At 42.4% G+C, this 17439-nt stretch overlaps 1 protein-coding gene across 4 annotated transcripts in view; it reads right to left on the bottom strand.

Moving 5' to 3' along the window:
* Positions 1-645: 645 nt before the first annotated feature.
* Positions 646-17439, bottom strand: part of LOC139247666 (transmembrane protein 144-like) — a 135933-nt gene continuing 119139 nt past the window's right edge. For all 4 annotated transcript variants that reach the window (XM_070871754.1, XM_070871777.1, XM_070871759.1 and 1 more), the window contains 3 exons: positions 13333-13430; positions 11051-11104; positions 646-8355 (listed from right to left, as the gene is read on the bottom strand). In XM_070871754.1, coding sequence (XP_070727855.1) covers positions 8272-8355; positions 11051-11104; positions 13333-13430 — 236 coding nt within the window. In that variant the 3' untranslated portion in view covers positions 646-8271. The remainder of the gene's footprint in view (positions 8356-11050; positions 11105-13332; positions 13431-17439) is intronic.

Below are 17439 nucleotides of genomic sequence, written 5' to 3'. Positions count from 1 at the left end.
ATGTAACATAGTGGGCAGGTTTTTTAAAAATGTGTTTTTTAAATTTAATTTAATTATATTTTTGTATGTTTTTAAACTCTTACACCTGTATAAGTAGGCTCGCGCCTGCTTTTATCAGGCGCAAGAATTTTGAGGACATTTGCTGGGCAAGATATGGGTAAATACCGCAATCTTGCCCTTGCAAATGTCCTCACGCCCGATATGTGTTGGATCTGTCAAGCTCCAGCTTAACAGATCGGAAAAGCTGGTTTTCAGCGCATGCGCATTGTGCGCTGAAAAACGGCTTTTGGGATGCCTTCCTGGATCTGTCGACACTCAGTACGGACCCGGGGAGGTTGGGATTTCCAGCCTACTATTTTAAATCTAACCGTACTCCTTTTTCAGAAATAAGCTGAATTCTCTTTTCTGCTTGTGTTCATCGTACATTGCAAAGAGCTGAGAGCATGGGGCATGGTCACTCAAATCAGAAATACACAATATCGGCTGGGAGATCTGTGCCAAATGCAAGAGGTTAGATAGGTAAATTTGGAAAATCTACATTGTATATATATTTTTAAATAAGGAAAAGATAAGCACAATGCAAATCAGTAATTTGTAAAAACTTGAAAACAAATAAAGTAAGATAACTATAATATCCTCATGGTGTAGAACAAGTAAAGTTTTTAATTATAAAACCAATGCAAACATGATCATTTCAGTATCTTGTAGTAACATTTATGTTTTCTCTGTGCACATATTCAATCGTATAAACACCACCACTGAACTTTATGTTGGCAATAAAAAGACAAAACTGCAAATGTTGGAAAATAGAAAATTCTTCAGCACAACTAAGCAAGAGCTCACATCCAAAACATAAGCTCATTTTTTTTGTGATGCTTTGTATTTCTGGTACTTTGTTTTAATTTTAATACTTTTCTTCATACATTTAGTGTCTGTAATGTATCCCAATACATCAGAGTCATAATTTCTGACTAGCTAATGTCCATTTCAGAATTCAGTTTTTTAATAATGATGGGACTTAATTCTTTATAGTTTCAGGCACCCCATTCTCTTGTTCCTGTGTGCTTCCACTCAGTTCAGGTCAACATGACCCATCTGAAAGTGATGTCTCAAGATTTGATTCAGGGCTGACCCAAATTGATTCGTAAGTTTGAAGTATTCAACTCTATGCCCAATCCAATTGCTGACTTTTGATTATAGCTGGAGTAGACAGTAGATTTGAGTCAGGATTTCCTCTGTGTGCTATGTGCAGCACAATATTAAACATATTAGGGCTGTCCTGCTGGTGGGAGCCTCACCTGCAGGTAGCATATATCGGAAATGTGGATGCTGCCAACCATTTTCTGACCAGTAAAATGAATGGTCAGTAAATTGTGGGCAGAGCAGGGCTGAATTTCTGATTTGTGCTGCTAGTGAGTGAGGCTCCCATCAGCAATGTGGACTCAGTCATCCCATTCTTAAGCAGGTTTTGCTGACAGAGGAAATGTTCTTGGCAGATGGTTAGATTAATCCCAAAGCAAAAGTTTCCTTTGTGGCTCTGGTAAAATCCAAATTAAAGATGTGGATGTCAAAACCTAGAATAAGTAAATCTCACTGCTTGTACTTATTCAGTTCCTCTCATGTAAACAGAGTACATATGAATATCTGCTCAGGCAACAGGAAGATAAACAATATCTTGAGACTGAAAATAATCACAGTATTAATTCTTAAAACATTCTTAAAAGATCACTTGCCACAAACATCATCCAAAATTGTTCCTCATTTATTCAACGAGAATGATTAGCACATTTATAGCACTTTTAACAACAAAAAAAACGAGCCACTTCACAGAAGCATAATCAGACAAAAATTGATGCTAAGCCACATAAGATATAAGGAAGGGTGATTAAAAGCTTGGTTAATGAGCTGGTTGTTAAGGAGGTCTTAAAAAAGGAGACAGAGGTGAAGAGGTTTAGGGAGGGAACTCCAGAGCTAAGGTCCTGGACAGTTGAAGGCATGGCCTCTAATGGTGGGGCGGAAGGACTGGGGGATACACAAGAGGCCAGAGTCTGAGGAACACAATGTTCTCGGATGGTTGTAGGGCTCAAAGTTATAGAGATAGGGAATTGTGAGACCATGAAGGGATTTAAACAAATTGATAATGCATTGTCCAATTTCACCAAAAGACAGTGGGATTTAGAGATTTGTTTTGTGTGGTGTAAACAAAGAATGAACGCATTTATATAGTAACTCTCAATAGTCTCAGGATATCCATGGATATTTTACAGGCAATTTGTGCACAGCAAGGTCCTTGAAATGACAATGATCAGATAATTTGTTTAGTGCTGATTGATAGATAAATGTTGGTCAGGACACTGGAAGAACTCAAGGCAGTGCAGTACCCCTTCATTGAATTGTCATCCTAGATTATGTGCTCAATACTCTGAGCGGGGCTTGAACCCACGACCTCTGACTCAGAGGTGAGAGTGCTGCCAAAGAGCCAAGGCTGACACAACGGGTTGCAATCTGTGGTCCCTACGGACGCGTACAAGGGGCACACATGCCCGTAGCGACCGCGGGAGTTCTGGGTTTTTGCGCGCAAAGAATTTTATTGATAGATCGTATGAATCCCCGGGAAAAGGGCATACGCTGGCTCTATTTGCCCAACTTCTGTCCAGCGAATGCCTGTGAAAACAGAGAGACAGACTATTATCTGAATGGTGACAGATTAGGAAAAGGGGATGTGCAACCAGACCTGGGTGTCATGGTACATCAGTCATTGAAGGTTGGCATGCAGGTACAGCAGGCGGTTAAGAAAGCAAATGGCATGTTGGCCTTCATAGCGAGGGGATTTGAGTACAGGGGAAGGGAGGTGCTACTACAGTTATACAGGGCCTTGGTGAGGCCACACCTGGAGTATTGTGTACAGCCAGATAGGGAATGGAAGGCCAGCAGGAAGAGCAGTGCAAGGAAGGTAGTGCAGGGGTCCCCTGCGGTCATCCCCCTGCAAAACAGATACACCACTTTGAGTACTGTTGAGGGGGATGACTCATCAGGGAAGGGCAACAGCAGCCAAGTTCATGGCGCCGTGGCTGGCTCTGCTGCACAGGAGGGCAGGAAAAAGAGTGGAGAGCGATAGTGATAGGGGATTCAATTGATAGGCGTTTCTGCGGCCGCAACCGAGACTCCAGGATGGTACGTTGCCTCCCTGGTGCAAGGGTCAAGGATGTCTCGGAGTGGGTGCAGGACATTCTGAAAAGGGAGGGTGAACAGCCAGTTGTCGTGGTGCACATTGGTACCAACGATATAGGTAAAAAAAGGGATGAGGTCCTACGAGACGAAATTAAGGAGCTAGGAGCTAAGTTAAAACATAGGACCTCAAAAGTAGTAATCTCTGGATTGCTACCAGTGCCACGTGCTAGTCAGAGTAGGAATTGCAGGATAGCTCAGATGAATACGTGGCTTGAGCAGTGGTGCAGCAGGGAGGGATTCAAATTCCTGGGGCATTGGAACCGGTTCTGGGGGAGGTGGAACCATTACAAACCGGACGGTCTGCACCTAGGCAGGACCGGAACCAATGTCCTAGGGGGAGTGTTTGCTAGTGCTGTTGGGGAGGAGTTAAACTAATATGGCAGGGGCGTGGGAACCAATGCAGGGATACAGAGGGAAACAAAATGGAGACAGAAGCAAAAGACAGAAAGGAGATGAGTAAAAGTGGAGGGCAGAGAAACCCAAGGCAAAAAACAAAAAGGGCCACTGTACAGCAAAATTCTAAAGCGTCAAAGTTTAATAAAAAGGCAAGCCTGAAAGCTCGGTGCCTCAATGCGAGGAGTATTCGGAACCCAGGAGAGGGCTCTGAGTTAGTGAGAGTGGGTGAGAGCTCAGATGAACAGGACCCCAAGAAAGAATGCAAAAGGCAGGAGGCAACAGAGCAAAGTAGCACTGGGATAAGTGTAAACCACAAGGAGATAGGAAGGGACAATATGTATGAATATAAAGGGGCTGCAGGAGGGGTCAAAACCAAAAATCATGGTTTAAAAACTAGTATTAAAACACTCTACCTAAACGCACGCAGCATTCGAAATAAAGTAAATGAGGTGACGGCACAAATCATTACAAATGGGTATGATTTGGTGGCCATTACAGAAACGTGGTTGCAGGGTGGCCAAGACTGGGAATTAAACATACAGAGGTATCTGACAATTCGGAAAGATAGACAAGAAGGGAAAGGAGGTGGGGTAGCTCTGTTAATAAAAGATGATATCAGGGTAGTTGAGAGAGACGATATTGGCTCTAATGAACAAAATGTTGAATCATTGTGGGTGGAGATTAGAGATAGTAAGGGGAAAAAGTCACTGGTGGGCGTAGTTTATAGGCCCCCAAATAATAACTTCACGGTTGGGTGGGCAATAATCAAGGGAATAATGGAGGCATGTGAAAAAGGAACGGCAGTAATCAAGGGGGATATTAACCTACATATCGATTGGTCAAATCAAATCGCACGGGGTAGCCTTGAGGAGGAATTCATAGAATGCATACGGGATTGTTTCTTAGTACAGTATGTTACAGAACCTACAAGGGAGCAAGCTATCTTAGATCTGGTCCTATGTAATGAGACAGGAATAATAAACGATCTCCGAGTAAAAGATTCTCTTGGAATGAGTGATCACAGTATGGTTGAATTTGTAATACAGATTGAGGGTGAGGAAATAGTGTCTCAAACGAGCGTACTATGCTTAAACAAAGGGGACTACAATGGGATGAGGGCAGAGTTGGCTAAAGTAGACTGGGAGCACAGACTAAACGGTGGCACAATTGAGGAATAGTGGAGGACTTTTAAGGAGCTCTTTCATAGTGCTCAACAAATATATATTCCAGTGAAAAAGAAGGGTGGTAAGAGAAGGGATAACCAGCCATGGATAACTAAGGAAATAAAGGAGAGTATCAAATTAAAAACCAATGCGTATAAGGTGGTCAAGGTTAGTGGGAAACTAGACGATTGGGAAAATTTTAAACGACAGCAAAGAATGACTAAGAAAGCGATAAAGAAAGGAAAGATAGATTACGAAAGTAAAATTGCGCAAAACATAAAAACAGATAGTAAAAGCTTTTACCGATATATAAAACGGAAGAGAGTGACTAAAGTAAATGTTGGTCCCTTAGATGAGAAGGGGGATTTAATAATGGGAAATGTGGAAATGGCTGAGACCTTAAACAATTATTTTGCTTCAGTCTTCACAGTGGAAGACACAAAAACCATGCCAAAAATTGCTGGTCACGGGAATGTGGGAAGGGAGGACCTTGAGACAATCACTATCACTAGCGGGGTAGTGCTGGAAGGCTAATGGGACTCAAGGTAGACAAGTCCCCTGGTCCTGATGAAATGCATCCCAGGATATTAAAAGAGATGGCGGAAGTTATAGCAGATGCATTCGTTATAATCAACCAAAATTCTCTGGACTCTGGGGAGGTACCAGCGGATTGGAAAGCAGCTAATGTAACACCTCTGTTTAAAAAAGGGGGCAGACAAAAGGCAGGTAACTATAGGACAGTTAGTTTAACATCTGTAGTGGGGAAAATGCTTGAAGCTATCATTAAGGAAGAAATAGTGGGACATCTACATAGGAATAATGCCATCAAGCAGACGCAACATGGATTCATGAAGGGGAAATCATGTTTAACTAATTTATTGGAATTCTTTGGGGATATAACAAGCATGGTGGATAGAGGTGTACCGATGGATGTGGTGTATTTAGATTTCCAAAAGGCATTCGATAAGGTGCCACACAAAAGGTTACTGCAGAAGATAAAGGTACGCGGAGTCAGCGGAAATGTATTAGCATGGATCGAGAATTGGCTGGCTAACAGAAAGCAGAGAGTTGGGATAAATGGGTCCTTTTCGCGTTGGAAATCGGTGGTTAGTGGTGTGCCACAGGGATCGGTGCTGGGACCACAACTGTTTACAATATACATAGATGACCTGGAAGAGGGGACGGAGTGTAGTGTAACAAAATTTGCAGATAACACAAAGATTAGTGGGAAAGCGGGTTGTGTAGAGGACACAGAGAGGCTGCAAAGAGATTAAGATAGGTTAAGCGAATGGGCTAAGGTTTGGCAGATGGAATACAATGTCGGAAAATGTGAGGTCATCCACCTTGGAAAAAAAAAACAGTAAAAGGGAATATTATTTGAATGGGGAGAAATTAAAACATGCTGCAGACCTGGGGGTCCTTGTGCATGAATCCCAAAAAGTTAGTTTGCAGGTACAGCAGGTAATCAGGAAGGCGAATGGAATGTTGGCCTTCATTGCGAGAGGGATGGAGTACAAAAGCAGGGAGGTCCTGCTGCAACTGTACAGGGTATTGGTGAGGCCGCACCTGGAGTACTGCGTGCAGTTTTGGTCACCTAACTTAAGGAAGGATATACTAGCTTTGGAGGGGGTACAGAGACAATCCACTCGGCTGATTCTGGAGATGAGGGGCTTACCTTATGATAATAGATTGAGTAGACTGGGTCTTTACTCGTTAAGAGTTCAGAAGGATGAGGGGTGATCTTATAGAAACATTTAAAATAATGAAAGGGATAGACAAAATAGAGGCAGAGAGGTTGTTTCCACTGGTCGGGGAGACTAGAACTAGGGGGCACAGCCTCAAAATACGGGGAAGCCAATTTAAAACCGAGTTGAGAAGGAATTTCTTCTCCCAGAGGGTTGTGAATCTGTGGAATTCTCTGCCCAAGGAAGCAGTTGAGGCTAGCTCATTGAATGTATTCAAATTACAGATAGATAGATTTTTAACCAATAAGGGAATTAAGGGTTATAGGGAGCAGGTGGGTAAGTGGAGCTGAGTCCACGGCCAGATCAGCCATGATCTTGTTGAATGGCGGAGCAGGCTCGAGGGGCTCGATGGCCTACTCCTGTTCCAAATTCTTATGTTCTTATGTTTTAGTCTCCTAACCTGAGGAAGGACATTCTTGCTATTGAGGGAGTGCAGCGAAGGTTCACCAGACTGATTCCCGGGATGGCAGGACTGACATATCAAGAAAGACTGGATCAACTGGGCTTGTATTCACTGGAGTTCAGAAGAATGAGAGGGGATCTCATGGAAACGTTTAAAATTCTGACGGGTTTAGACAGTTTAGATGCAGGAAGAATGTTCCCAATGTTGGGGAAGTCCAGAACCAGGGCTCACAGTCTAAGGATAAGGGGTAAGCCATTTAGGACCGAGATGAGGAGAAACCTCTTCACCCAGAGAGTGGTGAACCTGTGGAATTCTCTACCACAGAAAGTTGTTGAGGCCAATTCACTAAATATATTCAAAAAGGAGTTAGATGTAGTCCTTACTACTAGGGAGATCAAGGGGTATGGCGAGGAAGCAGGAATGGGGTACTGAAGTTGCATGTTCAGCCATGAACTCATTGAATGGCGGTGCAGGCTCGAAGGGCCGAATGGCCTACTCCTGCACCTATTTTCTATGTTTCTATGTTACCTGGTACCAACATAAGAGTTTAAAACAAAATTATCAATAATTTATATATAAAAAAACCTGTGAAATAAGGTAAGTTTATTTTTTGTCCCTTTAAAACATGTAAATTTGTCAAAAAATTTAATATTTTAAATATTTAATTAAATGCTATTTTAATTAATTTTAAATATGTGATTTAAAAAGAATTATTTGAAGTGTAGAGATTTTTGGGGGTATTCCAATTCGTACTTATGGGGTTTCTGTACATATGGAATCCCCATAAACATGAGCCTCTACCCACAGGTACTCGGAGAGGCCCAGGAGCGCGTATCTCTGTACCACCCAGACCACCAAGTACATGGGCATTTTATTTGTGGATAGGGCCAACTAAAAGTAAGTTTTTTTTTTAAAAGGAAAAAGTAATTAATCACTTCCTGGTGTCCTTGTTTAGTCTGTTATTAAACTAAAGACTTGATGGGCTATGCTACAAAATGTTGTTTATTGGAAATTCTTACCTTCAGTTTACAGTAATTCCGTTTGAAACCCAACATTGCTTGGCAGTACCTATGCATTTCTGAATCAAGACAACTGTAGTAAAGTCAACAAACATTTAGTAATTAACAAATTATTACAAAAAATCAAAAATTCTATAACCTTGTGGCTGACTTCTCAAGGCTGCTGTCACAATAGTTGTTCCAATGCACTGCATAGTGGCTGGAGACTGTGCGTCAAAAGTAGTACAGGTATTTCCAACTGTTTCAATTTTAGAGCACAGCAAACAACTTCACATTGATGCCATCTTCTGGTTTGTTTTCTGTAACTGCATTCGTCACACTTTGGAAAAAGCAGTTGTTAATGCTCCTGCTGATATAGTACAGAATGCTATGCCAAGAATAAGATAGTTCCTGCGTCCCTGTGGGGAGAAAAAGATTGTGAACAGCTGATTCCTAACAGATGCGCTGCTCTGGCAGAAATGTCCTATGTCACACAAAATGGTCAAGAAAGTATAAATCACAAAATCTAATGGGAGATAAAACAACATATTTTGTGTTGAAGTCCAAAAAGGAGTAATGTGGATGTCAGCTATTTTAAATATGCATGCTTTGTTGTTTCAATGAGCCCTATACATTTTATGGTTTTCTCGTGTCCTTATAGATCCCTCCCCTGCCCACACCCAGATGTTTCTAAGCATCTGCTAGTACTCTTCTTGATCCTACTTCTGGAGCATAAACAAAAGCTGCAGTGATTTACTCGCTCTCCGATTTTCCCTTTGCCTTTTGCTCTGTGCCCCTCCTCCAATTGACCTACTTGAGATTCAGAGCTCAATGGGTGGGTAATCACAGGGAGATGCTACATCCTACCATTCAATGCTACAGTAAGTTAGTGCACTTACATGCTGAGCCACTGGGTCACATAAAGTCATGTTTTACTGATTAAAAACAACATTTTTTTAAAGCAAGCAAGGTGCACAGCATTTTCCCTGAGAAGAGTTACTACTTTGCCACTTAACAAGCATTCCAGATGTGCTAACAATTACATGGAGTTCATATTACAAACTTTAGGAAATAAGTTGTGAAAAATGTACTTGAAGCATTTCTCTTAAGATTGATTACCTTAATAATAAAAACGCTTCTATCAACAGAACCATTTATAAGTTTTATGACATTCAAGGAGTCATCTCAGAAATTCACAAAACTAGTTCTGATTTTTAGCTTTTTGTAAAAGTTGTGACCATGCTGCACAATTTTATGGAACTTTGCAACACACAATATGGATGTTTAGCTAGTTCCTTTTTGATGGAATTAATCAACAAATCACCATCCGCTTTAAAGTAAGAATAAAGAATGGAGAGTGAAGGGGCCATTCTCATCAAGTTTGATCCAAGAATCTACATATGATTATTCTTAATCATGGACTTCTCTCTCCCCATCACCTATTGATCCATATTTTCTATGTATAGGAGTGGGGGTTGCGCACAATCCTAATACTAGTGAGGCCCAAAAGGATGGTGTAATCAGAATCCATTATGGATACTCAGAAATACGGAATGTATATACACTTTCTATTTTAAAAATCTTGTTTCATTTAGGGCAGGACATGAGGCGAAAAGGAAAAATCTTTTAGATTTTAACTGTTTTTGATTTGCAATATTTAATGTCCGGCGCTATCAGGAGGCACATTTCTCATTAGCTATATAAGCAAAATACAGATTGCTTGACATTGCTAATTCACCATAAGGAAAATCTCAGAAGGCAACCAGAATCTTTCTACTTAATGGTGCATTGCTAATACAAACAGATTGTTAAGTTATATTTTTTTTTACAAAGTGCGTCTTTCTAATTAAAGAGATGAGTAAAGACTGGATCTTTACGAGTTCAGAAGGATGAGGGGTGATCTTATAGAAACATTTAAAATAATGAAAGGGATAGACAAGATAGAGGCGGAGAGGTTGTTTCCACTGGTTGGGGACTCTAGAACTCGGGGGCACAGCCACAAAATACGGGGGAGCCAATTTAAAACCGAGTTGAGAAGGAATTTCTTCTCCCAGAGGGTTGTAAATCTGTGGAATTCTCTGCCCAAGGAAGCAGTTGAGGCTAGCTCATTGAATGTATTCAAGTCACAGATAGATAGATTTTTAACCAATAAGGGAATTAAGGGTTACGGGGAGCGGGCGGGTAAGTGGAGCTGAGTCCACGGCCAGATCAGCCATGATCTTATTGAATGGCGGAGCAGGCTCGAAGGGCTAGATGGCCTACTCCTGTTCCTAATTCCTATGGAAAATTATTTACAAACCATACTTTTAGATGGGATGGGGGAAACAAATTTTGAAAATACTTGCATGTTTGTAAACAAAAAGCACTTTTTTATTCAGACTTTTGACGTATTTAGTCAGGTTCAAAATATGCGTAAAGAAAAATGTATTTAAGAAGTACATCAGAACCGAGAGAACTGTTACTTTTTTCCATCATGAATCCGAATGGATTTGATGGGTATTAAATGACTGAACATTCAAAATTGTTAGAGATCACATGAAACACAGACGTTGATGATTCATGCAGTTGATTTTTCAATAGAATTAAGTTATCAAAGAAAAAACCTTTTATAACAATTGGATATCCCAAAGCACTTCACCGCTAATTAAGTACTTTTGAAGTGTAGTGATTGTTCTAATGTTGGGAAATGCAGCAGCCAATTTACGTATAGAAAGGTCACACAAACGCAATGAAATAAATGATCTGATTCTGTTTTAATGAGATTGAATGAAGCTAAAATATTGATCAAGATACTGGAAGAACTTCACTGCACTTCTTCAAATAGTGCCTTGTCCATTGAGAGAGCAAATGGGGGAAACGAGGGCTCAGTTTAACATCTCATCCGAAAGACGGCACCTTTGACAGTGCAGTTCTCCCTCAGTAATGTGCTGAAATGTAAGCCTAGATTACGTGCTTGAACCCAGGACCTTCTGACTCAGGAGAGAGTACTACCACTGAGCCAAGGCTGAAAAAGTAGAAAGGTCTAACTGTAGGTAGGGAAGTCATGCGGTCAACCTGGGATAAAGTTGCTGCCTCAATTGTAGAAAGAATGCTCATTAAAGTCTAAACACTTACTTTTATTTCTTTGAACATAATCACTCCCCATAAAGCAGCAATGAAGCCCGGTATCTGAAAAAAGAAGCTTCATTTATACATTGGTAGACTTAAAAATGTTTTCCATTTGAATAAAAAGTCCATTTTGTTTGGAAAATGAAACTGCACTTAAAATAGTACACAACTCTTGGAAAATTAATATAGAATCTTAAAAATAGTGTCAGTGTGATACAAGACTGCTCTTTTGCCTGCATCACAATTTAAATCGATTTAGGTGCAGTTAGTTCTTCTTTTTATGCAGTCCCTCGGAGTCGAGGATGACTTGCTTCCACACTAAAATGAGTTCTCAGGTGACTGATGAAAAGCTAATTTTAAATGGTGGAAGTTGCCTGTGCGCAAATTCTTTTAACCTGGGGTGACCATTGCACACCAGCCACCACATGGGCTTGACAGAGCAAGGTCTTGGTCCAATGGCAAGGGGATCCAAGATGGCTGGAGACCAGGTCCCGCTGCATGTGCCTAGTACATACACACAAACTTAAACACATTCCTACTGTCCCTCCTTCCGAAAAGAACTCTCTCCCTGGAATTCACAGTACCCAGTGTGAGCCTCATGACCTCACAACCTCGCTATTGGCCCATGCTGCCCCTTCCCCTGGCCTCGACCCTGCTGTTGGTCCAGTTAGTAACTGAGTGATGTATAACAAAAGTTACTTATAGCAGTGTAAAAGTATAACTTACTTTTAGCAATGGTTATTAACCAATGGTACTAATGTGGTATTTCATTTCTGTGTGGTGATGTAAATTTTCAGACTGAGCATGTTAGCATATAGTTGAAAAAAATTATTTCAGCAGAGCACATCTGCAAAGCAAAACCATCAACCATTTAATACTTTCTTAATGTCTTCTTCTATCGCCCATCCCACTGAAATGCTCATCCGAGTCTGCTGCAGCAGAACACGTGTGCGACCTTGCCCTCTGGTGAGCTGGCACCTGTGCTACTCTTGCCCCCTGCTCTACATAATCATGTTTTTCTTCCTATTCAACACCGTCTGGCCAGGTTGCAGTTTCTGGTTAGCTAAAAGGAGAAAGGCACAATGGTAGGGTTGTGATGTGGGGGAGGGGGAAAGTAAGAGGTGCATGCTTACACCACCTGCAGCTTTTAAATCAAATTACATTGTGGGATGAGGGGGAAGTGGGATGTGAGAAGGAGCATGAGGTATAAGGATACCGTCATCTTAAATGGTTTCAGCCCCGCTGCTGGCCACAGCCTCTGTGATGACCGCTTCAATGATGGCGACCAACGTCTCCTACAGAAGGGTAAGGACATGTAGTTGTGCCTGTCCGCCGCTGGTTAGCTCCTGCTGCCCCCAGTTATGCGCCAATTTGTCCTGCAAGAGAGAGGGAAGTGTGTCTGGGTTTGGGTGATGTGTCTGTCATGGTTGAATAGCTGGCATGTGTGCAAGCTGTGAGGCTTGCATCAGTGCTAAGTGTGCGAGGGTGAGGTGAAGCTATGAGTGAGGTATGAGTTGTGATTGATAAGACATTGAGCTGTGTATGAGGCTAGTGGTGCAGTAAGTAGGATATGGCATTTGAAGATGTATTCAATTATCTTGGCCACTAGTATGAGGGCATTGAACTTCTTGCGGCACTGCATCCAGGTCCTTGGGGCTTGACTCCTGGCATTGACCGCCACGGCTTTGTGCTCCTACTGCCTTCGTAGAGTTTGTCTGGAGGGCCTCTTGGCCATCAGTGGATAGAGGACCTCTCTCCTCTCCAACTTCTTCACCAGAGAACCTTGGACCACACTCTCCCTTGTTACGCCATATTTTATTCTTCTTACTGCTCAGACTCTCTTCCACAAACAGATCTAGTATCTGCTCCAGCCACAGTGCACTTCCCTTTTAAGAGGTCCAGGAAGGCTGTAAATAGTGCAGGCGAGCTTTAAGTGGTGCTAACTATGTACAATCTTAGGCCCACTACTGAGTCATGCAACCACCCAACAGTGGTTGAGTGTAAAGTGTAAAGTTGGTGTGGTGCCTGCATTGGAAGCAACGGGTGCGGGTTAATCGTGCATCGCTATCTAAATGCCCTTTTTCAGGGGCTATCCAATTTAGCCCCAGGGTGTGTTAAGAGAATAGTTTAAAAGCAACAGGAAAAAATTGTTGTTTTCTGTGTTAACACTGTACCGTGACTGACAAAACTGTACTTACTGACAAAATCAATGAAATAGTTTTCAATGTCTTTAAAAAAGCAACACATCCCCACAATCTTATAGCATAAACAACTCTTGATCAACTTACAGCAGTGATGATAGGAAAACTAACAACCGCACTGAGGAAATCATTAGCCAGGAACCAGCAGCAGTTGGCAATAGCCCACATCACACCTGAAACAAAGCCTAACACAGAAAATAGCACATTAGATGTTAGTACTGTAGTACCGTCTTTATTTTGCAAGATTACTGAAATTCCATTAACTATCCGATGCGTTACAAAATATATAGAAATACATAGCTCTGAAGGTGAGTCGGGATTGAAATTTAACCTACCTTTTCTCTCCATGGATGCTGATTGACCTATGTGTTTCCAGCACTTTATTACAAAATATATACCCAGATTTTGGTAAGCACTGCTGTACTTTCAGAGCAGTGCTCTCTAAATGGTACACATCTAGAGATAAATCATCATGGGCAGTCCCTCGGAATTGAGGAAGACTTGCTTCCACTCTTAGAATGAGTCCTTAGGTGGCTGAACAGTTCAATACGAGAGCCATAGTCCCTGCCACAGGTGGGACAGGCAGTCGTTTGAGGGTAAGGGAGGGGGGGACAGGTTTGACGCGTGTTCCTTCCGCTGCCTGCGCTTGTTTTCTGCATGCACTCGGCGATGCACTTCCACCACTCAGGACAGTCTTTGGCCAGGGACTCCCAGGTGTTGGTGGGGATGCCGCACTTTATCAGGAAGTCTTTGAGGGTGTCCTTGTAATGTTTCCTCTGTCCACCCTTGGCTCGTTTGCCATGAAGGAGTTCCGAGTAGAGTGCTTGCTTTGGGAGTCTCGTGTCTGGCATGCGGACAATATAGCCTGCCCAGCGGAGCTGATCAAATGTGGTCAGTGCTTCAATGCTGGGGATATTGGCCTGGTCGAGGATGCTAATGTTGATGCTCCGGTCCTCCCAGGGGATTTGTGGGATTTGTAGGATCTTGCGGAGGCATCGTTGATGGTATTTCTCCAGCGACTTGAGGTATCTACTGTACATAGTCCATGCCTCTGACCCATACAGGAGGCTTACTCAATACACTCACTCTTGAAGTTTAGTTCTTTAATTTAGGTGGGCAATAGAAAATCTGCATCAATAGAAATGAAATTGATTTCCTGCAGTTTATTATCTTTTGCTTCAATTGTCAGCAATACTTGAAATATTTGACAAAACAGCCAGGGCTGCGACTGCACCTCTAGAAGGGGGGAAATAGAGTACGAGAGTAAGTTTGCAGGGAACATAAAAACTGACTGCAAAAGCTTTTATAAATATGTGAAGAGAAAAAGATTAGTGAAGACTAATGTAGGTCCCTTGCAGTCAAAATCAGGTGAATTCATAAATGGGAACAAGGAAATGGCAGACCAATTGAACAAATACTTTAATTCTGTCTTCACTAAGGAAGACACGAATAATCTCCCGAAAATAATAGGGGACCGAGGGTCTAGTGAGAAAGAGGAACTGAAGAAAATCCTTATTAGTCAGGAAATTGTGATAGGGAAATTGATGGGATTGAAGGCCGATAAATCCCCAGGGCCTGATAGTCTGCATCCCAGAGTACTTAAGGAAGTGGCCCTAGAAAGAGTGGATGCATTGGTGGTCATTCTCCAACATTCTATAGACTCTGGATCAGTTCCTATGGATTGGAGGGTAGCTGATGTAACCCCACTTTTTAAAAAAGGAGAGAGAAAACAGGGACTTATAGACCGGTTAGCCTGACATCGGTAGTGGGGAAAATGTTGGAATCAATTATTAAAGATGTAATAGCAGCGCATTTGGAAAGCAGTGATAGGATTGGTCCAAGTCAGCATGGATTTATGAAAGGGAAATCATGCTTGACAAATCTTCCAGAATTTTTTGAGGATGTAACTAGTAGAATGGTCAAGGGAGAACCAGTGGATGTGGTGTATTTGTACTTTCAAAAGGCTTTTGACAAGGTCTCACACAAGAGGTTAGTGTGCAAAATTAAAGCACATGGTATTGGGGGTAATGTACTGACATGGATAGAGAACTGGTTGCAGACAGGAAGCAAAGAGTAGGAATAAACGAGTCCTTTTCAGAATGGCAGGCAGTGACTAGTGGGGTACCGCAAGGTTCAGTGCTGGGACCCCAGCTATTTACAATATACATTAATGATTTGGATGAAGGAATTGAATGTAATGTCTCCAAATTTGCAGATGACACTAAGCTGGGTGGCAGTGTGAGCTGTGAGGAGGATGCTTAGAGGCTGCAGGGTGACTTGGACAGGTTAGCAAATGCATGGCAGATGCAGTATAATGTAGATAAATGTGAGGTTATCCACTTTGGTGGCAAAAACAGGAAAGCAGAATATTATCTGAATGGTGACAGATTAGGAAAAGGGGAAGTGCAACGAGACCTGGGTGTCAATGGTACATCAGTCATTGAAAGTTGGCATGCAGGTACAGCAGGCGGTGAAGAAAGCAAATGGCATGTTGGCCTTCATAGTGAGAGGATTTATGTATAGGAGCAGGGAGGTCTTACTGCAGTTGTACAGGGCCTTGGTGAGGCCACACCTTGAATATTGTGTACAGTTTTGGTCTCCTAATCTGAGGAAGGACATTCTTGCTATTGAGGGAGTGCAGTGAAGGTTCACCAGACTGATTCCCGGGATGGAGGACTGACATATGAAGAAAGACTGGATCGACTAGGCTTATATTCACTGGAATTTAGAAGAATGAGAGGGGATCTCATAGAAACATATACAATTCTGACGGGATTGGACAGGTTAGATGCAGGAAGAATGTTCCCGCTGTTGGGGAAGTCCAGAACCAGGGGTCACAGTCTAAGGATAAGGAGTAAGCCCGAGGTGAGGAGAAACCTCTTTACTCAGAGAGTTGGGAACCTGTGGAATTCTCTACCACAGAAAGTTGTTGAGGCCAGTTCGTCAGATATATTCAAAAGGGAGTTAGATGTGACCCTTACGGCTAAAGGGATCAAGGGTGATGGAAAGAAAGCAGGAATGGGGTACTGAAGTTGAATGATCATATTGAATGGTGGTGCTGGCTCGAAGGGCCGAATGGCCTACTCCTGCACCTATTTTCTATGTTTCTATGCGAGGCAGACTGGGACTCCTGCGACAGTAGATGTTGACCCCATTCTAAATCCTGGGACTAAGGTCATTGGCCTGTGCCTGTAAAGGGGCTGTCGAGGAGAAATGGTAGAAAATAGGAGTGGCACATTACTGCTCTGATAGGGGCAGCTGGAGACCCTTAACAATACAAAGCTTTCATTTCAAAAATTCTTTCCTCCTTGCAGGGGAATAATGCTTGGGCACTATGAGGTAATCAACTCCCTCTGACATTGATTATCTCTACATCCACCCATTGTTTGGGGCCTTCTTAAAATTCAGGACAGAACCCATGCCTGCTTTTGGGCTGCTCTATGGCTTCAGCTGGGTCTAACAAGGGGAAGCCCAGAAATGCCCACAATCACACTTCCAAATCTTGCAACTTGCAAAAGGGAGGAGAGGCATAACACTCTCTTCCACCCAACCAGCTAAATTTCAGATGTAGGTTACATCTGAAACTCAGTGGAAACAGATTGGACCCCAAACTCCTGCTCTCCAAGGGCCATCCATCTGCTTTGCATCCGCCCAACTGCCAGAAATTTTAGCCCCCATGATTATATGATTTACAATAGCAGACTAACATAAAACAGAATTGCAGGGATTAAATTGGCTAAACCATAAAAACGGGTGTGGTATTGTGGTACGTTATTAAACTAGAAAAGAAACATAGAAATTTACAGCGCAGAAGGAGGCCATTTCGGCCCATCGTGTCCACGCCAGACGACAAAGAGCCGCACGGCACTTGGTCAGCAGCCCTAAAGGTTACATATAAACCTATGAACAATGATGGAAAGGCAAAGAGCACCCAGCCCAACCAGTCCACCTCACACAACTTCGACACCCCTTATACTGAAACATTCTACACTCCACCCCAACCGGAGCCATGTGATCTCCTGGGAGAGGCAAAAACCAGATAAAAACCCAGGCCAATTTAGGGAGAAAAAATCTGGGAAAATTCCTCCCCGACCCATCCAGGTGATCAAAACTAGTCCAGATCATCACCCTGACCGTATTCTATACCCTGCAGTATTTACCGTTATATCTGCGCCGTCCAACAAAAGGTCATCC

Source organism: Pristiophorus japonicus, chromosome 2 (genome assembly GCF_044704955.1).
Source record: "Pristiophorus japonicus isolate sPriJap1 chromosome 2, sPriJap1.hap1, whole genome shotgun sequence".
Lineage (NCBI taxonomy): Eukaryota > Metazoa > Chordata > Chondrichthyes > Pristiophoridae > Pristiophorus > Pristiophorus japonicus.
The sequence above is the reverse complement of the archived record's forward strand: the minus strand, read 5'-3'. Positions and strand labels throughout refer to the sequence as shown.